This window comes from Bombus vancouverensis, chromosome 7 (genome assembly GCF_051014615.1).
Source record: "Bombus vancouverensis nearcticus chromosome 7, iyBomVanc1_principal, whole genome shotgun sequence".
Taxonomy (NCBI): domain Eukaryota; kingdom Metazoa; phylum Arthropoda; class Insecta; order Hymenoptera; family Apidae; genus Bombus; species Bombus vancouverensis.
The window spans coordinates 2770433-2797651 of record NC_134917.1 but is presented as its reverse complement, the minus strand read 5'-3'; the positions used below and the strand labels follow the sequence as shown (position 1 = coordinate 2797651).

At 36.6% G+C, this 27219-nt stretch overlaps 1 protein-coding gene across 1 annotated transcript in view; it reads left to right on the top strand.

Moving 5' to 3' along the window:
• Window positions 1-27219, top strand: part of Dgk (diacyl glycerol kinase 1) — a 150606-nt gene that overhangs the window by 120468 nt on the left and 2919 nt on the right. Inside the window, exons 4-13 of the mRNA XM_033347762.2 lie at window positions 9113-9244; window positions 9498-9711; window positions 12541-12702; window positions 24112-24234; window positions 24584-24633; window positions 24992-25066; window positions 25434-25671; window positions 25941-26146; window positions 26599-26772; window positions 26860-27154. Coding sequence (XP_033203653.1) covers window positions 9113-9244; window positions 9498-9711; window positions 12541-12702; window positions 24112-24234; window positions 24584-24633; window positions 24992-25066; window positions 25434-25671; window positions 25941-26146; window positions 26599-26772; window positions 26860-27154 — 1669 coding nt within the window. The remainder of the gene's footprint in view (window positions 1-9112; window positions 9245-9497; window positions 9712-12540; window positions 12703-24111; window positions 24235-24583; window positions 24634-24991; window positions 25067-25433; window positions 25672-25940; window positions 26147-26598; window positions 26773-26859; window positions 27155-27219) is intronic.

Sequence of the window (27219 nt, the reverse complement as noted above, 5' to 3'; positions counted from 1 at the left end):
AAACTTGGAAGTTTCTTAAAGAGAAGCACGAGGAGCATAAATCTCGTCGAGCTCGAACAACTGACTGGTTCATACAGCCAGATAAAAGATGTGCTCGTGGAAACAAGGTCGATCCAAGTTGCGAAGAATTCTACTTTCGACGATGTACACTGGCGAAGTATTAGGACACCTACGCTTTACATTTATTGGAAAACTCTAATAAATTTTACATTATTTAGTACTTTACGTTATAAGGCATATATGGGGGCGCACATATGTGTATGTGTTATAAGATATACAAGTATGGGTAGACTAAATTAAACCAATACACAATTATAAATTCTAACAAAAATGGATAATAAAATATACATAATGGACAGTTTTCAATGAAACTTCAAACTTTAGTCATTGTAAAATGGGTACATAGATCCATTTCATAACTCTTCGATTCTTTAACCAATATGATATAGAGTTATGTAGATTAAAAAGATGATAATTTCAGAAGCAATTAATCGTTACTAGAATCAAAATTTCGATTATTTCTAAAATTTATCCAAAGTAAAGATTCCATATAACTATTTGAAGAGCCAAGATCAATATCATGGATGTATATAAGTTTCAACGCCGTAAAGTACATAGAGGATTTTGTAAGGAAAGCTGGTCTCCGCCGTTGCTTTTCTTCGTCGTTGTATATTTTATATTCAAAACTAGAAATGAAATACAACCGTTATCTCGGAGATATTCTTCTCCGTTTCAAACTGAATAAGTCACAATGCTGATACGTAACTTTCTCATCGTTCCATTTGATTCATTCTTTGCGTTATCTCGCCGATCGATGTACGCGCTCTTCAGTATCACGTCCAGAGGTAGAACAATTGCAATGCAAACGCGATAAAGAGTTCCCGCTTCAGTTGTTTCACTTATTGAACTAACGCAATTTGTTTCTTGCTGTTACTATTATTTAAACTTGAAAAGCTTTACGACGTTCTAGAAACTATTTTCTCACAACTACTTTTTAGGTAAAAAGATCCACCAGTTTCGAATTTCGTTGCATTAACAGATTATTCGCTGATAGGCAAAATTCTAATGAAACAAAAATCTTCGCTGTCATTATTGGTAACAAAAAAATATTGTCACTGTTGATAATGGTTATTAGTAACTAAAAAAATTCCTATTTTGTCATTAAAGGAATATTCGTTACGTGTAATAAAATATTCGAATACCTGTAGAAACATTTTATGAATATATTATTAGTCTTACACGACACATTTTTCACATTTACAATTATCACATTTACAAAGTTTAAGATAAATCTGCAAATGTACATAGAAATTAAAAAATATTTGGTGGAAGTATATATTTCGTGGAGATGAAAAAACGATTTAAACGATCAATTATATTAACAAGTCTCAGTATTCAGTGGGACCATCTTTAGCGCTTATTATATCTGACCATTCGTGCTTTATAATAATTTTAAATACAGGGTGGTTGGTAACTGGTGGTACAAGCGGAAAGGGGGTGATTCTAGGCGAAAAAAGAAGTCGAAAATAAAGAATAACAATTTTTCGTTCGAGGCTTTGTTTTCGAGAAAATCGACAGTGAGATCCGTTGTAACGAGACGCGATAAAGTGGACGCGTACGGAGCGAAAATTCAAAGTCGATTTTCTCGAAAACAAAGCCTCAAACGAAAAATTTTTATTCTATATTTTCGACTTGTTTTTTCGCGTAGAATCGCCCCCTTTCAGCTTGTACCACCAGTTACCAACCACCCTGTATATGTTTGCAATAAATATCGTGTATCTGCTACATACATTTTCCAATTGGTTTCGTATCTTACCTATATAACGATAATACTCTGTGTCTCGTAATAGCGTTAACGAAACTTCAAAATGTTTTATATAACACATACGATATGTACATAAAAGTTTTCTATAGTAAGTATTCAATTACTTTCATGGTTCACTTTATACCATATCGTAGTAATAAAATCCAATTAATAGGCAACAAGAAGTTGAAATTCCGCAATTTCCAATAGAGTCTGTACTGTTGCCAGTTTTCACCATGCAATTAACTGATCAGTCACAATTGGTGCAGCAACGGGGTATGAAAATTCTTTTAATCAGAGCATAAAGGATGCTCCTTATAACGAGGAAAACGAGTAGTATATATCATTATAGAACTTCACCCAGACTCATAGGGGTGAAAAGCTTATTATGTTTGAGCAAGGTGTGGATTCTCTCCATAAGAGGTTTAATTGAAACCAACCCACCTTCGTAGCAGGCAACCTTTAAGGTCTCCTTATAGACCAAGTACATGGACGATCGAGCTATTCCTGGCTCCTCAATTGTTGACACTGTGCTCCACCCCCCTATCAAATGATCAAACCCTGTGTGGTGCCCATATAATACGTGTAAACACGTGCTGAGTTAGTTTTAACCACGATTCGTAACGCGCGCTTGGTGAATGAAAATTCCTTCTCTAGCTATGCGGTAGAATTAAAGGATTCGGATTAACGAACCGCTTACTGCTAGTTAATTAGAATATTTAAACAGATAATCGACTGCTTTTAAAACTGCGTTACAGTTTCAACGTTTTCGCCTATTTCGGTTTAACGAATTTCCGCTTACCGTGGTGTAACATCGATGCGTAATTATTATCTGAACTTTTCGTTTTTGCAAACGATGCGTTGGAAACTAAAGCATCAAGAGATGCGCGAATTAAAGGATTTCGATAGATATTACGAAATATGTGAGTGATAGATATCATATTATAGTTTGTTAGTGTTGATACGAATAGAACGTTGCTGATAAATTATGAATATATGGTAAGTAAAATAGATTAGTACGCGATTCAGTATGAATACAGATTCAAGAGACTTTAACAATCTTTTCACGTCACTTCCAGAACTCTCGATACACCCTTTATACATATAGTTGTATGCAAAAGTTTCAAAGGATAATCTCATCTCATAATGACGTACTATTACATAGAAATAGATTCGTAAGCTTTTCTCTTTACTACACTTATTTATCATTTTCATGATTCCATAGATTTTTTAAAAATACTTCAATAATCAAATAAACGCATCTTGAAATTGAATGTAATACTTTTCCACAATACTGTACGTTTGCTTTCTTTCTCTAAGTTATACTATTTTCCAAATTTCTCATCGTTCAAACCCAAATTCAGTAAACAAATAGATTTTCTCAATGGAGCTAATTTCTTTCCTGATCGACTCCTAAATTTTGTTCAATTATCTGTGTTTAAAATTACCGTAACAAAAATATTTCTCCAGTTATACTCGACGTTAGAATTTACAATTCTCCATAACAAAACCTCAACCATCTTTCATAATTTACCACCTATAGCTCGTCGTAAAATTGGCTTTCACAGAAGGTACCGTGATCCTGGTTGCCATTTTTCCTGATTCCATGCTACGTATTAACGGGGCAATGAGTCAATTTTACGATAGCCTACGTGACATTTGAAAATATCCCGCGCTCCCTCTTCCTACGAATCCAAATGCCATATCCTTTTCTTCTCTCTTTGACCTATATACCCGGCAGCCTTATCGAGGTTATGACGACCTCAGGATGATGTCATCGGCCCACTGACGTCACCAGCACCCCCTTACGTGACCATTGAGAACAACCTCGTTTCTATCTTTCTTCAAACTCACCCCCTGTACGACGTCTCGCCCTTCACGAGTTCTACAGACTGTCTCTTCCCAAAGCTTAATGGTCGTGTCCTGTCTCATTCATGCGGATATTCCTGCGACCAACGAGCGTGAACCAGTTTCCGGGACATTCATACGATCGTATATCCTAGCATAATCCATGACTACGCTCGATTTGTGATCGCTGAAGGAATCGCTCTGCTATTGTTCACGATCGTCCCATCTTTCTCTCAAGTAAAATTTCTAAAGTATTTCGATTGCTTTCAACACCTTTCGTATCGTTTTCATTTCTACGAATTCTTCTTAGTTTCTGAGTGCTCTATTTTATTTCTTTCCTTCTGTCTGTTTTTCTTCGATGGGATAATGAGATTGGATAAAGTTAGGAATTAGGAATTTAGGTTGGATCGTTGATTGGCGTGAAATAGAATTTCTAGATAACCCGTGCTGATCCTTCGGAACAATATTTTGCTTTCTTAGAGTAATTGCCTTGATGGAACTTCGCACAGAGAATTCTGTTGTTGAACTTTGGAATTGGAAGTTTTGCACCGGATATGTTTGCATTGGAATCTTTTGTATTGATTTTATGGTTAATATCGTGTTTGATGGGTTAAAGGGAATATCGAAAATAGTTTTTTTGGTGATACGTGTCTTTATAACATAAGTTTTTAGCTATCACGATGTAATTAGAACTCATAAGTAATAATTTCATGAAAACTTAATAGAAGATTTTATAAAATATTTCATGTTCTACTCTATAACATCATTTTGAAATATTCTTTCCTCTTCGTTCGTTAAACACACCTCGACACGAAGGTTGCCATAAAAGCTTCTTTTTACAAGACCAATGAAATCAAGTCCTATATACAACTTTTTTACATCGTACGATATCGTAACAAGCATTTTACCTGCCATTCGAGCTTTAAATGATTCACAGGAACATGTAACCGCTACTAGATTCGAAGCTATTGAACGAACAACCTCTTGGAGTTTTTCTTGAAAATTATATTGAATCGTTAAAGTTGTACGAGTCTTTTAAGGAAGATGTCGTATATGCATCACTTGCCTTAATTAACTGGCGGGTAAGTCGTAAACCACCGAGCGCAATTGTTAGTCGAAGTTAGGACGAGTTTGAATCAGTTGTTTCGCTTGAAGAATGTTCGTAAAATCAACAACATTCGCAATGTTGTCGCTTTGTAAATATCGTAGAAACTCTAGGCAGAATACAACTGCAGCGAACGATCTCGTTTTGCCTGTTAAGTAGTAAATTCGAGCATTCGCCTGACCAGCATCATTTCGATTGATTCTCACGACGATGGCGAACTATTTTAAATCTGTTTCACTTAGTGGACGAATAAAATAAAGGAAAATGAAGGAAAGATTTTTAAGATTAGAATGTTTCATATTCTTTTGTATTGTTATATTGATTACTCTAAAAATATATCTCTACGAAATAACCAGTCGCTTTCATATCAACTCTCTGCGTTATAAAGCAATACAAAGCGTAAAAAGATGAAACTCTCGAATCTCAGACTGTGAATCACAATTTCGAAATAATATTTTACAATATAGGGCGCCTTTATGCAGCATTTTCCTTCCTCCCCAAAACAGTGACACGTGTACACGTCGTTTCGACTTCATTTACGGAACAGTAACATCGAAATTGCTTTCTTTTTTCTTCTCTCGAGGCGATCCCTTATTTGGGGACGAACGTGTTGCGTTATCGGTCGCTCGCGGCCAAGTAACTGTGCCCTTTCGTTTTGCAACTGTGATCCATCGAAAAGCTTTATCGTCCGTGGCGCTTCAGTTCAACGTGAAACGAACAGGAGGTAAGAAAGAAAAAGAAAGAGAGCAAAGGAAAGGAGAGAAAAAGAATGGCAAAAGGCAACGCCCTCCGTCCTGGGCAAGGGAACATCGATAAATATCGCTCTCGAACGGATCTGTTCAAATAAAATACGAAACTGGGTTGGTCGTCAACGGCTCCTAGCAGACTTGTTTCCTCATTAACTTGGCCAAGCAATTAGAAGATGTCGGTGACTTCGGCGACCGGCCGTCCTGAATTCTGATGCGAAGTTACAAATGCCGGTTGTGCCGAATGAATAGACTGCTTAACATGCTGACGAATAAATAGCTTCATTGAAGTTCTGTACAGAGGATGTTTTGTTTCGAAAATGTACAGTCTACTGTAGATGGTAGAATTTGTTGAATGTCAGTCTGCGAGCTAAACATATCGGTCTATTGTTGAATTTATTGCATTTTTAAATGAAGATCATTTGGCAAAAAATGATAGGTAATTTTTTGTTAACTTTTTTATTTTAATGTTGCTTTGAGACTGAAAAGAATTTTAATATAAAACTTGAAAATGTAAAAACCTATTATGCCCCGAAATTTAAACATGTGTGTGCGTGTATTGAGATATGTGTAATTTTGTGTGCTACACTAGATTAGCCCCGTAGTAGTGATACACGTATACGAGTGTGAGTGTGTTGGAGTATATACGTGCAAACATGCATTACGATATTCTATATTTGTTACGAATAAATAATATATGCGTTAGGAAATTTCTTTGGTCTGAATATTTTTTAATTTGAATTGTTAAACATTCCATTATTTTGATGCTCTCCTCTGTTATTAATTAATTCACCTAAGCAGAAGAATGCAACTGTTGCAATGCAAATTTGTATCGACAAATATCTTGTAAATCACATATTAAATAAATCTGAAACTGTTTTGATATCAATTGTAAGTGTAATCTAAGTGTTCGTATACATTTATTAAGTTCCACAATTCTCAACAGTGTATAAAAAGCAATCATAGAAATATTTATTGAGCAATAAATGGAGAACGAGATAAGTCGTTAAAGTAATAGTATGTATAATGAGCATTCTAATAACGAAGGAAGAGTCTAGGAACAAGCCGCAATAATTAATCATCTGTGATATCACAAACGCATTATTCGAGATCCTTCGTCAAGTACTAATTGTAATAAACAACCTGGATGGTTATAACTGATATTCATAAGCGACAACTAATGAATGCTAATTAATTTCGTGCGAACATGCTCTAAAAGGCATCTGCAATTATCGATTATGTTAAAATATCAGCCTATGTACGGGTTACGAAACTAAATTTTACGAGCGAAAAGTGAATTAATTAGTAGCAAGGGAGAGCATCAAAATAATGGAATATTTAACAATTCATATTAAAAAATATCCACACCAAAGAAATTTCCTAACGCACATATTATTTATTCGTAACAAATATACAGGGTGGTTCTACGCGAAAAAAGAAGTCGAAAATATAGAATAACAATTTTTCGTTTGAGACTTTGTTTTCGAGAAAATCGACTTTGAATTTTCGCTCGGTACGCGTCCACTTTATCGCGTCTCGTTATAACGGATCTCACTGTAGATCATTGTCTCGATGGAATAATATAGAATAGAAAATATAGAAAATGTAGAATAAAAATTTTTTTAAATTTCTTTTTTTAATTTTTCAATAGAGACAACTATCTACAGTGAGATCCGTTATAACGAGACGTGAAGTTCACGCGTACCGAGCGATAATTCAAAGTCGATTTTCTCGAAAACAAAGCCTCAAACGAAAAATTGTTATTCTATATTTTCGACTTCTTTTTTCGCCTAGAATCACCCCCTTTCCGCTTGTACCACCAGTTACCAACCACCCTGTATAATATCGTAATACATAAGATATAATTAATTTTATTGCAACGAATCTTTTACACGAATCTACTACATTTTTTCGCTTGAAAGCATTTTTCTCTATTTAAGCAATTTATTCTTGTGCAATATTATACCCGTAGTCTTGATCAACAGGTATGTCAACAGACGAGAGAAATATCGAACCAATTAAAGCAATTATTTCATTATACAGGTGCTCGAATGACTTTTATCCGAGCTCTGGTAAAATTTCATTTCGTCCCTATCGGGCGACTATCCTTTTTGTCCCGAAATCTTTCACTAGGAACGGCCGTATTACCAACGCGCAATCGCCAATATGATTTTAATCTATTCGAAAAACTGCCTATATTCGATGGATCAAAAGCCATTCATGTGATCCTGCAGTTTCTCGTATGGTGATTCGAAGCGCGACAGAATTTCATTTTCACCCGCGAACGCCGTACTACCATCTTTGTGTGCACAAAGCTTACGCGTTAACAGGATTTAGATCGCCGCATAATCCATGTATAATAGCAGTTGATCCAGATCGACCAGTTCCGAGCAAACTATTCAGCATCGCTGATTACAAGATGGCCGTTGCTGTTATCGAGTTAATATGTATGCTGGGGAGATTCTGGACATCATTAAATTGCTTGATTAGGAAAGATCGAATAGAGAACGTTCGTGGTAGATATTAGGTCGTCCGGAAAGTTTCTTTCGTTTTATAAGGAAATAATAGACGCACACAATGTTCTTCGTTTTATATTAGTTTATTGAATTATGCACAAACATAATAATAGAAATAGAAGGAAATGGATCATATCTAATTCAATAAAATAATATAAAAGGGAAATTGTTGTTCGTCTATTGTCACCTTATGAAACGAAAGAAACTTTTCGGACAACCTAATACAAGTACTGATTGGCAAGTATTGTTGCGAGTATTGTCAAAATTACAAAATACGCTTTGCGAACAATATAATATAATGACTCGTGGAATTTATATCTTGCTTATTATTTTAAATGAGTATATTTCACATTTGTAAAAACCCTCATATTATTTTAACATTTTTATATTTCGTTTACTGTTCACATAGTAATTATCATTGAAGAGTATAACTCGAATGATCTCGTCATCTTTAGACGACTTTGAACTTCAATCACACGACTTTCATGACTCTGCACAATCTTCAAATAGCTTTGAACGTTAATCCCATTAATGAATGATCTCCGTGAATTTGAAAAGACTTTGAGCGTCAATGACACATGTCGATGATATTTCTAACTTTCAAACGACATTAAATGTCAATGAAAATGAGCTGTTGCGATGTTCGCGTGACGGTTTAATATCAGTGACAAAGCGACGATGATCTATGACGATATTCAATGGAGATTTGCTAGTACAATTGGGATTTGCTATATCAACATAATGTTTAAGTGATAAACCTAGGCGTAATCTGTTTCGAGAACAGACTCCAGGGATGATAATTAATTAAATTAAGTACTATCGATCAGGTTGAGCAATAAACGGTTCGCAGTTGCCAGGTTTGCATAAATAATCTACTTACGTCGCATTTATCAGTGGATGAGCTACGCCTTGATCGCTTCCCCGATTAAGGGAAACGTTAGTTCGAGATGAAGAAATTATAATAACTAAAGTTACTGTCATTCATTTTTATGTAGGAAATTACAACGCGAATTGGGATAAATTTATTTTTATGCTGAAATTTTGTAAATAAATATTATTAACATATTATTGAGAATGAATCTTCTCGTTTCAGGACATCGATTACGAGGGATTTCGTAAATTTTTGGACACCTATCTCGAAGTGTCAACCCCCGATGAACTTTCACGACATCTTTTTTTATCGTTCGTTAAGAAGGTGCCTCGAGTCGATGGAAAAGCTTTCAAAGTAAGATTTTTCTATTTAATTTCTAAAAAATCCTTTCCTTCTTTTAAAGGGGTGACCTTACAATAGCCATTGAAAGGGAAGGAGATGAAAATAGTGTTGGAGAAATTATAATATCGATATCCAACCTGTTATACTATTCGAAGTTTCGTTAAATTTTTCATAATAATTTGTCAATTAAATCGTTAAAATTTGATCAGAAATAAAAATATCATGTGTTCGTTTAAACTATCAAGGATAATAAATTCTGCATCAGGAAATGGCTGTGCTATCGTCGACAACCGCCTGTGCTGCCATTACGTCTCACACAACGTCCAGCAGCAACGTGAACAACACCGGTTTACCTGGTGGAACGTCGTCGGAAGGACATAGTTCTTCCTTGGCTGACAAAATTCATGGTCTCACGGAGAAGTTGCAAGCATTAGGGCACCATAGAACGGAAAGCGAAGCCTCCACCAGAGCACGCACAGGTAATTAACATTTCATCTTTAACTGAGTCACACAGATATTCGACATTCGCTATTTTCTAAGATACCAATTTCTGTATTGTTCTATCAAACTCTACGACTGAAATAAAATTGTAAAAAAATTCAAATTATTTTTCAAATAAATTTAATTATTATTGGTATTACATTTTACTTTTTATGAAATTTAAAGTTGCGCAGACAAAAGAATATAAAAACACGAAAAATATCAATTTGCATAAATCTGCAGTCCAGTTATTACACAGAGATAAAAGGCCTCCTCTTTCGATTCTGTACTTTATTGTTATAAAATATAACGTTTAACGCTCGTGATAATGATCCAACTTGCCCAATCACTGAAGAATTATTTAAAATAGAATCTCTTCTTATGTAATGTTTAATCCAATATTGTTAAACAAACTGAATATATGTAGCTGTTTTCAAATCTTATAAAGAGAGAGAAAGCTATTATCGCTTCTAATTACTCGCAGCCTTTTAATCCTTGAAACGTTGACGAAGGAAAGGTCTATTTAGAATGTCCTTCGATGATAAATTTAGGTCCCTGATAAAGGTATTTACAGTGTAAACGCAATATACGTGCACGTAAACGCGCTGAATCATCTTTCACCAGTGCGCGTTTACAGGGACATTATGCAACATTAACTTCCTCTAACTCGGAGAGAAACCGACTGAAATGTTTGCATTAACTAGCTGTTCCTCGCGGGATACAAGAGGATTAGACAATAGATGCTTTTGATACGTGACTCTGTTATAATTGCACTGTAGACAATTATAAAATCACAACTTTAAGAAAATGTTAACTTAGGGTATCCAGTTAGCGCATGTGAAATGTCATCTTGTCAAATGAAACTTTTACTGCACTCGTAACTAATTTCTTTAAAGTATTCTATACTTGATCAAAATAATTTCTATACAACTCGACAATTTCATTATCGTAAATTTGTATGAATTGTCGGTAGAATTAATAAATTCTTGGAATAGAGCTCATTTCATAAAAGATAGTTATTACGTAGAACAGTTTCCTTATCTACAGCTTGCTTTTAAGTGATTTAAAATATTATCATATGATAATATAATAATATGTTTATAAATATCGCATTAAAATAGTTTCCAAATGGAATAGATAAGATTTGTAATTTTTACTTCACCTTTTACGTACAAACGTAATGTACAAACACGACACTTTTTCTAAATTTAATTTCATATAAAAAAGATCATACGAATATTTTAATCGCTTGAGGAGGCCAATAACAAGAGTTTCATATCTTTCTTATGGGCTCGTTAAATTCAAACTTTCGTGAAACGACATCTCATATGGATAAGCTTAATTTATTACCATAATTAAATACACAAGTACTTCGTCATATTTTCGATAATGTAATAAATAAAGCGCAATTTCACCGTTTTACCATTTAACACATTGACAAACATCTCGAAGAACGATACTGGCAAAGGAACCGCCAATTATCCTTATTCGGTTCACGCACACTCTAATACCGAATGATACATTGCGCGGCCAAACGTTTCTGACATTGTCACCGACTAGTACTATGCATAATCGCGAGTTTCAAAGTTATGACACGGAAAAAATCGATCGATCGTACAAAGTGGGTCACCGTGAATGATTACTGGTTTCATTTGATGATTTAATCTCGCCGCGAAATCGTCCAGGATGTCGATTTTCTTTCGCAACAGCAATCTAAGTGAAAGAGCATTTCACTGTTTAGTCGCATTAGCAAATAATCGAGGCACTAGCGTCGTAAAATAAACGAAAGAGAAGGAGACATTTAAAAGGAATGATTTTATTTGTCCAGTCATTCGCATTACAATACATTTCTTAGTCATTGACAAAACTTTCTTTGTGAAATTTGCTTGTAAACAGAGGAAGATAAGGTGGGAACTGCGAGAAGAAGGAAATCATTAGTCTGACTTTATCCGCGCGCGACATCGTGCACAAAGAATGCTGAAAAATGAAATTTCTGGTTGATCTTCTTTCATCGGTTGCTTTGCATGAAAGCGTAGAAAAGGAGATTTATTATCGTATCGTTACTTGTAATTATTCTATACATAAATTTAGAGAATCTCATGAGTAACGAGGTTTTATTATTTTAAAGCAATGAAATTTGTTATGAGAATAATAGCAAATTCCAGAGGGCAATAGTAACCAGACATTTATGACAAAACGATAGAAATATTTATTTTCATTTAAAAGATGTATGAAAAAGTCCTAACTATTTGCAAGATAACGTGACAGAAGTTATAAGAGTGGGTTGCCAAGGAAAAGGACTTTTCTCTTGTTTCTCTAGTTCTCCTTCGGTGGACCAACGCCACAAACGAAGACAATTTTATCCAATCGAGGGATGATCGAATTAACCAAGCCAAAACTTGCTCCTCTAATTATCGTTTCCATCGAAATGCCCGGCAACCGTACTATTGAAAATCGAAAGTCTCGTTAATGACTGGTATAATTGCAAACGCAAATGGAAGAATATTTAACGTGGCATTATTGACAATATCAGTAACTCTGTCCTTCTGTCGGGTAAATGTCGGCTGTTACGGGAAATTCAACGCGCGCACATTAAATGATCGGTGTCGATTTATCCGTGTTTGTGCATCTGATTGATCGAAATCGGAGACAAAAGCGGTCAGAAACGCAATGTACCCCCACGAACATCCATTAGGCGTTGCTTTGCCAGTATAGTAAATGGAGAATCGGAGCCACGATAAATCAGAAAGCTCCATCATTCGTTCGGTCATTCGACCACTCACTTGGCAATATCCTCTCTTGTGTTTCATCCGTTTGGGGGCTTCAAGGAAGCGTCCATCCTATATTGACGATACAGCACACCTCGTACAGCTGTCACGATGTGATTGAGAAGAAGAGCACCGACAGCAGCCCAAGTCACAGCCAAATGTCGCGAAATTCGTCCAGGAAGTCGAACAATTCGTTGCTCGTCAACAACGGGAAATTGGAAGGTAGGTGAAGTTGGATGTTAACGACGATGTGGACCAATTTGCACGCTCCTCTTCGGCATTCCATTGCTTTTCAACGGGATTACGGTGATTTGATGGCCCGCTTGCTCTCTTTTCTTTCCTCTCTTTTCTTGCTCCTTTTTTCCCCGACGGTGTCGCCGTTGAATCGAAAAAACTTATTTAGGTGCTTGTTTTACGAAAACATAGAAGATTATTTTAATTAATTAGTTTTATTGGTAGATCACGGGTTTTGTGCATTTGTGGGATATTTGAGTGTGACATAGAAAAATGTCTAAAGTAAATTTTGTAAAAATCTGCATATTCATAGTCTATTAATTTATTATTGGCATACTAATTCTTTCGCATTAAACGTTCCTGTATATTAGTTTCTTTCAATCGAAATTACTATTTTTCAGCAAGCTTCTTCTAACTCTGCCTGTCCTATCTCAGTCAGCCCCAACACATTTAGAATTTCATTATAATATGAGAAGCGCAAAAATGTAGGAAGAACGACAGCTAACAACATCCAAATTAATACGTAAACTGCGGATATTTGTGCATTTGTAGGAAATTGAAAAGTTCAAGTTTGAACAAAAAGACGTGTACATAATATTTGCTCAGATTCCATTTCTTTGCTTACGTATAAAATTACGAATTTGCATAAACATCCGCAATTTATTGATGAGAAGCAGTCATAACATTGCGAACTGCTTAACATTCGATTATTCGTGTAAATGGGTCAGCTGGATAACATTATGAATCCTAAAAATGGTATTAAAGTTCAAGAACATCTGGCAATGGATATAAAACTTGCGTTCGAGCAGGACGACGATATTAAAATTTACGTGCAAGGGAAATACATCAGTCGTTCTGTTTAACTCGAACAGGAAGTTATAGCTTTTGGTCGCATTTCAAATGGAATGCACAGGGATTCTGTTTCGAGGAACATAATGGTACAACGCCGATAAACGTCCGGTTCGAAGTAGAACGAAGAATAATTCTGCGACTATAGGCCATCTCGAGTTAAACGACGATGGCATCACAGGATGATCGTAACGTAATTCTGTCTCTTTTCCTCTATGATCATCGTAAGATTCTTTACGATGAGTCGTGACATATAGATTGGCAAACAAATCGATGCCATAAAGGCGAACTGCCCGACACCGTAAAACTTGTAAGAATGTGTAGTACTTAATGGCGCGTCCATGGTAGCTCGATGATGTCTTAATCGATTAGTCTCTGCGTCACAATTATAACGCAGCGCAAAAGCTGTCGACGCATGTCCGGTCATATGTTGCTTGGTAAAAAATTATTTTCAATGGAAGCTAACTGGTCGTATGTTCTTCCGTATCAACGTGATGTCATTGTCAAAGGAAAGCGGAGCTTTTAAATATCGTTATTAGAATTTTACGAATTTTACGCAGTAATTTTTTATAAAAATATAGATTTGATCCATTTTCTTGAAATTTGAATAACTTAGAACGTCTTGATAACAACTCCTTTGGTTTCCGTAAGACGTTATCGGCTTACCAACCATTTTTAAAAGGTCTACATCTCCTGATTCAACAGGTTATTTCCATTTTCAATTATGCCATATTACAATCCTCCTGGTTAATCCTAAGATAACATTAAAATCAGAAAATCAACAAATTTATGCGATGTGATCTTCGTATGTTATCCTACACATTTTTGGCGCAAGTTCCAAATCCTATTCATTTAGCTATCAGTAATTCTAATGTTAAGACTTCGTGAATAGAATTTTCAAGGAAGCTACGTACAAAAAGGGGAAAAAGTAGAAAGATCTAAGAAATAGTTCAGATTTATAACGTAATAAAAAGATGACACACACTAGTCAGACATCATAAAAATCTAGGTATACTAGGTACTTCACGAAGCTATTTAGACACTTACCATAGAAAACTTTTATGTTCCTATTGTATTTATATGTTATACAGGGTGGTTGGTAACTGGTGGTACAAGCGGAAAAAGGGCGATTCTAGGCGAAAAAAGAAGTCGAAAATATAGAATAACAATTTTTCGTTTGAAGCTTTGTTTTCGAGAAAATCGACTTTGAATTTTCGCTCGGTACGCGTGCAGTTTATCGCGTCTCGTTATAACGGATCTCACTGTAGATCGTTGCCTCGATGGAAAAATTAAAAAAAAAAATTTTTTTTAATTTTTATTCTATATTTTCTATATTTTCTATTCTATATTATTCCATCGAGACAACGACCTACAGTGAGATCCGTTATAACCTACCGCACGCGTACCCAGCGAAAATTCAAAGTCGGTTTTCTCGAAAACAAAGTCTCAAACGAAAAATTTTTATTCTATATTTTCGACTTCTTTTTTCGCGTAGAATCACCCCCTTTCCGCTTGTACCAGCAGTTACCAACCACCCTGTATTATTGAAATTTCATTAGCGGTATAATGAGACACGACAGTAATGTTTTACATCGGTAAAAGCGTGGATGAAAAATATTTTGCCAGTAAAAGACAAGCGATCAGCGACAATCTCATCACGACCTACATACAAACTCGGAAGATCTGCTCTCCCGCTGCAGAATAATAGTTCGAACGTTCCATTAAAACCAGTATTCTGGACCAGCCGACGATAAATTTCGTGACAGCTCCGGTGGAACAGCGCGTTATTACCACTCGACTTCCAAAGTGGGATTTCAATTTAAGAAGCCGGATATTCGGGGCTAATTTTCATACTGATGAGATAGTCGGTGGCCCAAGAAAGTTATGTATCTCCAAGACCGACAAAAAATACGATCCGCGAGCCTGTGGATAACCGTAGAAAGCGAAACAGCGACACGAGAACACCCTTTGCACGCTGGAAAAATTCATGTGTTCCGAGAATGGAGTGGAATTTTCTTTGCTGGAAGGGAAACGCGTTACGTTCGATATGATAAGGGGAGGTTTCGTTCCGTACGCCTACCGATTTTTACGTCGATGCATTATTCCTGGGGATCCTATGTAACGCGATCGTAAACGCGGTTGAATTATAACTTGGCGCATCAGCTCGATCGCAAGTGCGTTCCTTATCATAACGGAATTGGAAAGATACGAGCCCCGCAAGCCTGTTCAGTTTTACGAAGCTTTTATTCGCGTCTCTACAAACGAGCCATCGTCCCTATCAGTCAGATTGCTTGAAACGTTTTGAAAAGTAGATGTTAATGCGTTCATATTAATCTTCGTTCAATGTCATTGATAATTAAAAGTAGTTTTGTTGTAATTTCAGTTAGATTACTTAAATGTAAGTGAAAGCACTTTTTACAACTACTGTAAAATGTAAAATTCGAAAATTGAGGTTGCTGCAGTTTCAGCATCATTTTCACCCTGCCGTCTCTTTTAGTGGTTTAAAAATTGTTTAAACTTGAAGGAAATATAACGGGTTATTTTTAATTATCGATTAATCGTCTGAATTCTATGATAATGTACTTCTTAAAGCATTAAACATACTTTTATTGTTATTGAAAATTCGGAAACCATAATAAGTAACTTAACTCACATTTTTGCTGCTTATCTACAACTCAATAATGCTATTGTTGAGGGTCATCATTTTTACAGGATGTATTCAATATATATTAGATCATTTCGCTTATTTGAATTAGTAGTCACATTTTAATATTTCATAATTTATCGTTATGAATAAGACTGAAGTCCACGTAACAAAAGTTCACCAACTCTATCGGCTACCTGTAATTTTTCAGATTATTCAGATTATTCTATCGAGAGAGCTTCATTAATTCAATCGACAGGAGTCCAGTTAATCAAGCACTAACTGAATCTTCGTTCAGGTAAATGGAGTTCTGTAAATATAATAACTGTAAAGTTCGAAAGCTACGAAGATAAAACGGTGTGTGTAAAAGAGAACAGGCAATGGCAATGGCAATGGCAATGGCAATAAAGAGTGACCTTTAGTGCCCTTGAGCGTCAGGAAATATTTAGCTGACTTTGACAAGATTTTGACGAGATAGACTAAACCTTTGCGCCTTCCTAGATACAGGAAACCGCGTAAATATCCATTTTTAAATGACAGCTTGATCTTTGTGAAATGTCACGGAGTAATTCGAGAAAATTCAAGATTAACTGTTTGTGGAGTTGTTCTGGGCAAAGAGGGAAACGACGAAATCTCAAAGGCGGTATATTTTTGAAACATGAAAAGAGTTGAAGCAACGACGACATCAAACGTTGTGTTCTTGTTTTACCTCGTTTAAACGTTGTCACCTTCGTTTCTTGATCAAAAAGAGCAATCTTATGGAAAAACATTTCCTTGTGAAAAACATTCAAACGATAGACAGACTGAAAGACGTATGTACGTCGTGCAATATAAAACGTACGTTTAACAACCTATTGTTCAAATAATGTATTACGATATTGTATATACAAATTGCAGTTATGTATTTTAATTACATTATAACGTATTGTTTCATTAATAGTAAACAATGAGAATACTCTTACACTTGAATATATACGAGATTCATCCTTTTATCTTTAGAGACAGAAATTGCAAGTTTATGGTTATTTTTCTTTTCTTTGTATTAACATTTTCCCATGTTGTCGATCTAATATCATTGGACAAATTAATTTATTTTCTAATTTATTTGATATATTATATAATTTTATTTTATACATAAATATTATTATTTTATTTTCGAAAACAAAAATTTTTAATTACTGACGCTTCCAAATCTCAAACCAGATGTATTCGTCATATATGTCGGAGATGAAAGGGTCTTCCCTTTGGAATTCTTCGGAAAATCCCCAATATTTTAGTCTCTATAATTTAACTCGATTACAATTGTCCGAGATTTGTGATAACGAGCTTGGGCTCGAGGCGACAACTAGTAGCTGAACGTAGCCGCGGTCACGGGATGAACGTTTTTACCTAACAGAGGTATGGAGTAATTGTATAGCTCTCCTTAAAAAGAAATAGTTGTGGCGGCACACGACAGTGAACATTCCAACGGTTTCTGTCCCGTGGCTCGCCACACACAGACCCTATTCTTCGGGCAAGATGATTATCAAATGTCGATGCATCTCCACAGTACATGTTCAGCTAGCCTGAGGACCCGCTGTGAATCTTAGGATTTAGTTAACTAAGGTCCTTCAAACGGACAAACAGTCTTTATCTTAACAGTTCCAAAATCTACCATCTACTACAGGAAGATACGAGAAATCTGCTTTTCTCACGAACGACGCTTCCAGCTAGCAGTTTTCTCTCAAGGGCGGTTAACATCCTTCTTCAACCACCGACATAGAAATTAACCAATTAACAGGAACGCCCATTTCCCTCACTTTCCGAACGAAGGCTTTTCTCGACGAATCCGACGATCTCGTGTCCTTAGACACACCCCATCATAATTTTCCTCTGCAGCATCATCGTGACGGAAAGTCATTCTCTCGTGAGGTCTCATTAGCGAGTTACGTAGCGTCTTTACGCTGGGTGAATATTCTACGTTTTAACAAAGAGTTAGTTCAGTAATACTTGTACCATAGACAAGAAAGTTGAGTACAACTTGGACCTTGGAAGAAAGCGCATTTTGTTATCTCTTTGACCGCGGATTCGTTATTGAACCCAGGATCATTGTCATTCGCATCTCGAGTATCTAATTATCACGGTTACTTGTCAAATTCTGTATTAATCATATTTGTGCTAATAAATATCTTCTCTATTGCATAACAATGTCTAACCCAAATGAAGATTCGTTTCACGCCCCTAACCCTAATCGTAATGTGAACCCGACATATACTACTGTAACTGGTGGTACAAGCGGAAAGGGGTTGATTCTACGCGAAAAAAGAAGTCGAAATTATAGAATAAAAATTTTTTTCTAATTTTTTCATCGAGACAACGATCTACAGTGAGATCCGTCATAACGAGACGCGATAAAGTGCACGCGTGCCGAGCGAAAATTCAAAGTCGATTTTCTCGAAAACAAAGCCTCAAACGAAAAATTGTTATTCTATATTTTTGACTTCTTTTTTCGCGTAGAATCACCCCCTTTCCGCTTGTACCACCAGTTGCCAACCACCCTGTATATATTCATATTACATAATTATACAACTTCTTAGAAACGATGAGATACATATACACGCAGGTACATTAAATTTAACAAGTAATAGTGTCATATTAATTAGTAGTTATCAAAACAAAGGTATATAGATATTGATATAGATATCCTACGAATAAATGACCCAATATTAAAATCAATCACACAGGAAATGTATATATCGGGTCACATTCTGTTCTTCCTTGTTTCAATCGATAGCGACCAGTAAACAAGCGAATCAATTTTTCAGCAATCCATAGACCCCCGTTTTCGTTGTTCAATCGTCCCGCTGTTCACCGATGAGTTTGCGTATTCGTTCGAATCCCAAAATAACGTCGAACCAGTATCATCTGGTATAAATAACGTCAACCTTAGAGTACATCGCGACTCTTCTTGGCGTTAAGCTCTCTCGATATACTTTCTCAGTATCTCTCGAGTCACGCGGCAAGCAACAAGTGTCATCTTCATATTTCCCGCTATATATTAATCGTTGATCGCGGCCGATGGTTGTTTAATAGTATTTTCAACTGCAACTTCATCGTCTTCCGGTTGCAAAGCTTCCGTGTTCTCCAACTCTGGAGTCACCTTGTTAATCATCGATTCCTGACACAATGGTGCTGAAGGGCGCTCGAACGCGTTTACCAGATATTCCTGGTGCATCGTTGAAGGAAGGTGAGACGAAGGCAATATTTCTAAGTTGGATAAAGACAGATTAATTGCGATTTCAATGGATTATGTTCGCTCTCTGAAAACTTCAACTAGTGTATATTATTGGATGTCTGGATGACATACAATGAATCAGATTGCAAATGTTATTAATATCGATGTGTCACAAAATTACATGCGGTATATAGTTTCAACACGGTGCACAAATAAGAATTATACTAAATACCACGTATTTTTCGAATAGAGATTTTTCTGTAATATAAATATTTCAATTTTGACGGAGAATTCGGAATTGACAAAGAATAGCCGTAATTTAAATCCGAAGTATGCTTCCAACAAACAAAATGTCGAGTAATCTGGTCTTGTTTCTTGTTAACCAGCTTGTAAGTAACAAACTAGAGAATATTTAGAAGTAAGTATTTTGTGTAGTATATTTTACGCAACTTTTTCCCTTTCAACTTGCTCCGTTGTTTAAAGATAGCAGTGCTTTGTCATCCATTTATATTTATTACAAAGACAACGTAGAATATCATTGTTGAACATTATTAACAATGAAAGTTACAAACGAGCGAAATTCCGTTGTTAAATAAAATCGTTGCTCCGTGTCTATAACGCAAAAATTAAGCGTCATGAATTTCCAGGTTGACAGAAAAACATTTGTGTCATCGACGCTCGCCGCGATTGGCCAACGCTTCTCGTTGTTCGAAACAGGCGAAACATCGAGCCCTTTTATCAAACAAAAATAACATTGTGCAAGAATATCGCTTTCTCGACGTGGCCGAAAGACCAGGTCGGTTGTTGCACCGGATTAATTGTCGCGGGAAACAATGCACGTGGTCGTTCAGGATGATTCTATTCATACGGCGAAATGAAATCTGGCCGGAAATAACGTCGAATAAGTTAGCCCGTCCGGTTATTCATTACACCGTGATCGTCGTGGCGAGGCAATCAATCGTGTCATCCGGCGAGCACCGATGGTTTCAATTAAATTAATTGTTCTCAGTGATCACGTTGCTCGGTGGAATAAATTGCAGCCAAGTTTCTCCAACGAACCCGTATACCATGCACCTCTGATGATCGATGAACTCCTTTTCTCCCTTTCGCACCAGTAACTTCGTTGTTTGGAAGAATAATTAGTCGGGGCAATCGTGTTCTTTTTGTCTTCCTCGAACCTGTAAGTTCGCGCTGTATCACATTGCAAACAAGCTTTTACGTTAATGATTTCATCGGACGAAAGATTCGACAGCGTTTAATTACATGTTCAATATCAATATTTGTTGAAATACGAAAGCGTTGCTGCATCCACAAATAACACTGGCGTGGTCTGTTCAAAATCAACTGTTTACTTACAGCTATCGAAGACCATCCTCTGCTACCATCTTCATACGTAAATGTCGGAGAAGTTATGCCAAAGATATTCTCCGCTATATAACGATGAATCAGTTTTACTGGTAAAACAGAAGTTGTAGAATTTTATGAAAAGCAAAAGCGAACGCTACAGTACCGAGTATCAAGCTGATACGTATTAAGCTGTGCGATGGCCTGCTCAAGAGTGGAAAACAGGATTTTTCGCGTGTTTCTTGGCGGCGAGAATGAAATCAGTTTTCGCGGTTCATTCGTGCGTCACTTGAAATCGCCGCAATATAAATCGCGAGCGTAGCCATCGAGAAATCATGGACGAGGCAAAATGGACCGCCAGAGAGCAATAGAATTACCGGTGAATTTGTTTCAACGTTGTTGCGCGTACTAAAGATAAATCGTTCGCCTTCAACGATTGATCGACCGGTTTTATTTCCCTCGTGACTAGCCGTTTTAACCTTCGTCCTTTTTTTCTTCTTCTTCTTCTTCTTCTTCTTAGTCCTCTTGTTTTTCTTCTCTGTTCCCTTCATAGGGACATCTCAGGTGTCTACGTATCTAGAGACTCGTAAAATCACGAGAAGGAATTACAGGGACAGTATCGATGTCTCGAGGCTTCGTCTTGTCTCCGATTCGGGACTATTTTTATCAGCAACACGGTAAACTAATAGTCTCACACGAGTTGTCTCTCGGTCAGACAATCACGTTCTACTCGTTTTATTGAGTCATCCTCGAGTGTCCTCGAATAGTTCCGAATCGGCCAGTTCGAGGCAATATTATTTCGATGAAATTCGATAGTTTTCTTTGCGCGATGATTGAAACATTTTTTACAGATATTTCCAGATCGCTCAAAAGTATACTAGATTATTCAAGGTTACACTAAGTTTTAATAAACTACGACAAATACTCGAAAAGCGTCAAAAATCGTGTCAAGGTCATTGGAGGGTTACATCGACGTCATTGAAAGTCACTTGGAGATCGTTTTTCGGATTTTCAAACAACTTTCTTGCGTTCTTCTATTATACAATTTCCACAAAATAATAATAATAATTCTTAAAACAGAATATTTTAACAGAGTATATAGTAATCCGCTCCAAAGTTCTTTTTAAGTTTGAAGAAATTGAGAAAGAAACATTGCGATGTTAAAACGTTAAAAGACTTTTCTTGCTTGAAATTAAAGTAAGATTGGGAAATAAAGAATCGGAAAATCATAGCGCGGTTAAGTTATCGACTAAATTACATTTTGTTACAGAACCAGAGAAAGGTTGTACGATATACAGCAACAATATAACAGCAGAATATCAAATGTCAAAGATCCCAGTAACTTACGTTTTTTCCGTATTCGATCGTTCGATCGAGAAATTGTTTACGTATCGAGCGAAATTACGAAGGTAAAACACGAAATTTCTGCTTACAAATATCGTTCCAAGAATATTCGTCGCGTCTATCAACGAACAGTCGTGCACGTGCAATGCTCGATCGTTATAATTAGAGCGGTACTCGTGTGCATGCATCGATACTTGGCTCCTAAACCCCGCTACGTACGAAGCAACAGGTTCCTTGTAGAAATTCTTAGACACGGCTGACGAAAGCCATTTCGTTCTAATCTAAAAATAATATTCGATCGCACTTTTCTTCGACTTTGACGTCACCATGAGACCATAACTTTTCCTGGACTTATTAGAAATCCAGGAATGTGTGCAATAATAGTTGAAACTGTCTAGTCACGCTATAAGCGTCGATCGAATGTAATGGTATTTTATATCTATGTTCGCTGCAGACGATGCGACACCATTGCAATTTCGTTGCAACAACGCTTTACGATTCAACAGGTTTATATTTCCAATGACGAAATGGACGCAAGGGTGCTATATTGGAAATATACAGGGTGGTTGGTAACAGGTGGTACAAGCGGAAAGGGGGTGATTCTACGCGAAAAAAGAAGTCGAAAATATAGAATAACAATTTTTCGTTCGAGGCTTTGTTTTCGAGAAAATCGACTTTGAATTTTCGCTCGGTACGCGTGCGGTACGTTGTAACGGATCTCACTGTAGATCGTTGTCTCGATGGAATAATATAGAATAGAAAATATAGAAAATATAGAATAAAAATTTTTTTTTAATTTTTCCATCGAGACAATGATCTACAGTGAGATCCGTTATAACGAGACGCGATAAAGTGCACGCGTACCGAGCGAAAATTCAAAGTCGATTTTCTCGAAAACAAAGCCTCGAACGAAAAATTGTTATTCTATATTTTCGACTTCTTTTTTCGCCTAGAATCACCCCCTTTCCGCTTGTACCACCAGTTACCAACCACCCTGTATACAACTATTGAATCGTGCAATGTTACTAGTGGAAAATTGCAACGATGTATCGGATCGTTTGTTTCTACCAGGTCTCAATCTCTTCAGTTATAGCGTACCATTGTTTTGATAGATTTTACTAGGCATTTGATTTAAGCACTGAAAAAGTGAGTAGATATTGAAAAGTACGATTCCATTATATCGTAACACAGTTAGTACAAGAATGCCAATTAACCTAAAGATATGAAGCTGCGTTATGCTGAAACAAAGTTTCGATGAAATTTTTACGTCTGACTATAGTTATCCTTAACCATTCGATACATGCCCCTAACATATACGATCATAGATTGCTTTTAATTTGGCTGATTATTTTAGTCATTGATCTTTATAGATTCGTACTATAAGACGATTATACACGTTTTCATTGTTAGTCGTTTTATATTGTAGCGGCACAAGAGTTAGAATTCGATTCAAATCATGTTGTTTTGCTTCGGAGTATCAAGACCGTTAGGTCACAGGTATTGTAAGAACCGTAAAACCGTGTAACCCATGTAACCGTAAAACAAGACAAATTTGAATCTTTTGACTTTCCCCTGACTATTATAAATAAACGAACGTTTCATTATAAACTGTGACCAAACGACTTTATACATACCGTTTCGCGACGAGAAGTGTTTTAAATACATTAACGATTCCACATACTGGCAGTCTCATTATTCGATCTCCTACAATATTACGCGAAAATGTACCCATTTTCGCTACTAAATCAGAGAAAAATTCGTGCGTTAAGGGCTTGATATATTGAATTGCATCACAAATTCGTTCTATTTTAATGGAAGAAGACGAACGAATGTTACAATCCAATATAATAAACGCTTGATACTGGCTATCCACGGGTATAATTACTCGTTGTAACGAAAGGATTAAACGAAAATGAATAGAGAGCAGAATGTTTTTGGCAGTTAAACGATACGCATCGAATCAAACAGATCTTAATTTCGTTCATTATCTTTCATTCCGCAGAAATGAGAAACTTCGTTAGAAAACAGAGCACGATAGATGTCCACTCGGTTAAAGTCAGCCTCAAGGATATCGTGTGCTATCTTTCCCTCCTGGAAGCTGGTAGGCCAGAAGATAAATTAGAGTGTAAGTAATTGTTTCTTTTGTATCGATCAAAGTTAATTAGATCTCATGAAAGCGAGCAGTGGGTATTTTTATTCCGATCTCGGGTAACCTTTCGCCATTAACGCGTTCTTATGTCACTTTGTCATAAATCATGGCCTGATAAAAGAAAAATTCACGGACAGATGCATCGACAGTTACGGCTGTATTCCTTAAACGTTCGTATTCGCGTGTCCAACGCCAGTCATTTTCTCAGTCTGCTTCGCTAGTTGCACTCGCACACAGTGCACTCGAGCTTGCATATCTGCTGCAACTTGTTGCACGCCAATTTCGACGCGCATTAATTCATTTGCCTTTCTCTCTTTTTTTTCAGTCATGTTCCGGCTGTACGATACAGATGGGAACGGCGTTCTTGACACAAACGTGAGTAGAACGAGATTTTTTGTTTTATTTTTTCCCTTAATTGCTGCAAAAAACCGATTCTCATCGACAGCGTGTTTAAACGCGAAGAAAATGGAAACTACACGGAATTGCAAATAGTTTGCGACGTTTCAAATGGTCGATTTTATATCTATATTTTTGTTCAATGTTTTCTCACCATATATGTTAAACGAAATGATTATAGGTTTCATATGGTAGTATTGGAAATTTATCGACCAATTAATCGTAAATACGCCTGTCGATAGGGCAACGAAGTCCATCAACGAATTGAAATAGATCGATTCGAGAGCACCTTATCTAACGTAGCCACGGGTTTAATATTATTATCACGTTTCCCTAGGAGATGGACTGTATTGTCAATCAGATGATGAATGTCGCCGAGTATCTCGGATGGGACGTCTCGGAATTGAAACCGGTGAGTTGGAATATCATTAATATTCCTTTTCAGATGCACGTTGTCGTATCCACGCGCATCTTAATAACTCTATTTTTCATCTAGATACGATTCTTTTCGTTTAAAACATTTATTTTAATTAATACGAAAAGAAACCTTTTCTAAAATAAAGAACCATCCCATTAAAAAAAAAAATGTACTTTAAATAACATCGCGAATTTCAATTTTGTAATAAAACAGTTGCCCCAAGTTACTCTATTATAAACATTATAGAAGAGATATTACGTTTGGGATGAAGATACATAAAATCTAAAATTTCTTTGTTTACACAACGAAGAGATGGGAAATTGATGAGCGATATCTAGACGTAAATCCTCGATATTTCTAGATACTGCAAGATATGATGATAGAAATAGACTACGACGCGGATGGTACGGTATCTCTGGAAGAATGGAAAAGGGGTGGTCTGACGACGATCCCGCTGCTAGTTCTTTTGGGCTTGGATTCTCACGTAAAGGAAGACGGTAACCATCTCTGGAGGCTAAAACACTTTAGCAAACCCGCCTACTGCAATCTCTGTTTGAATATGCTAGTCGGTCTCGGAAAGAAGGGCCTTTGTTGTGTCTGTAAGTATCATCGGAGCTTCTTTGATGTTACAACGGTTCTTTTTTCACGGATGTTTTGCTAGAAAACATTTTCATCCGATGAGCTTCCACCCTTTTTATATGTTCTCTTTTCTCCTTTTGCGCCTTGGTAATCTGCGATGAAAGAGGAGCAATTTTCGTAAAGTATATCGTTGTTTATCGAGTTTACAGTAACCCGCGTCTCGAGTACCAATCATTTTTTTCATTCGCACTGAAGCAACAGACAAACGAGCCGTTCTCTTTTTATATAGTCTGCAAGTACACTGTCCATGAAAGGTGCGTTCAAAGAGCACCAGCCTCTTGCATAGCCACCTACGTGAAAAGCAAAAAGACGTCGCAAACGATGGCGCACCATTGGGTCGAGGGAAATTGTCACGGCAAATGTTTCAAATGTAGAAAAACTATCAAGAGCTACAACGGGATTACGGGTTTGCACTGCAGATGGTGTCAATTGACAGTGAGTAGTCTTTCCTTTTATAATTATTTCCTTTGTCAATGAATCAGATTCCCTGTGTAGGCAACCAAATATTCCAGTTATGCTGTAAGTGTATATGAGAGTTTGGAGGTTTGATACGTAAAATTTGTATGTACGTTTCGATATAAAAGTATCGTACAGATCGTATTTTTTATATTTTCAGCAAGAAATGTAGACATAGCTGGAGTTGAAAGAGAAAAGAGATAGCAAAGCTGTAATTAATCCACGTTCGTGTAAAAATTTAACGATACAATAACGCTGAAAGTAAACGTAATATAGAAAAATACATAGAATGCCGAAAGTATTGAACGCGCCAAATCTCTGACTATATTCCATTCTTGTAATTATGTTCATAAACATATAAATTCTAGTTGTAACTATCGAACAACAATTATACTCGTATAACGTTATTCACGCTAATAACGATTTTACAGTTGCATAACAGATGCGTTTCGCAAGTGAGGACAGAGTGCACGTTGGGTGAGTACGCAGTTCATATCCTTCCGCCTACGGCGATTTGTCCAGTTGTCTTAGACAGGCAAAGATCGTTATCTAGGGACAGTAAAAAGGGAAGCAAACACGGCCAGGATTCGTCGACTGTTGCCTCGGTAAGTGCAATGAGCTGAATCAAACGATTAAACACCAACCAGACGCGATATCAAAGGATTCTAATTCGAGATGCAAAATTCTATTAGCAAAGTGGATTCCTGACATCCGGTGCTGCTACTAATCAACAGCCAGCTATGTCCTTCCAAATTACACCGCCGCCGGACACTTTTCCACTTCTGGTGTTCATAAATCCAAAATCCGGAGGAAGGCAAGGCGAACGCATGTTGAGGAAGTTCCAATATATCCTGAACCCGCGCCAAGTTCATAATCTGGCCGTGGGCGGACCTATGCAGGGTTTGCAAATGTTCAAGGACGTGAAGAACTTTAAGGTGATCTGCTGCGGCGGTGATGGTACCGTTGGCTGGGTGTTAGAGACAATGGGTACGATTAATAATTTGAGAGCTGGGTATTCAAATGATCCATTTATAACCAGCATTTTGTGTTTA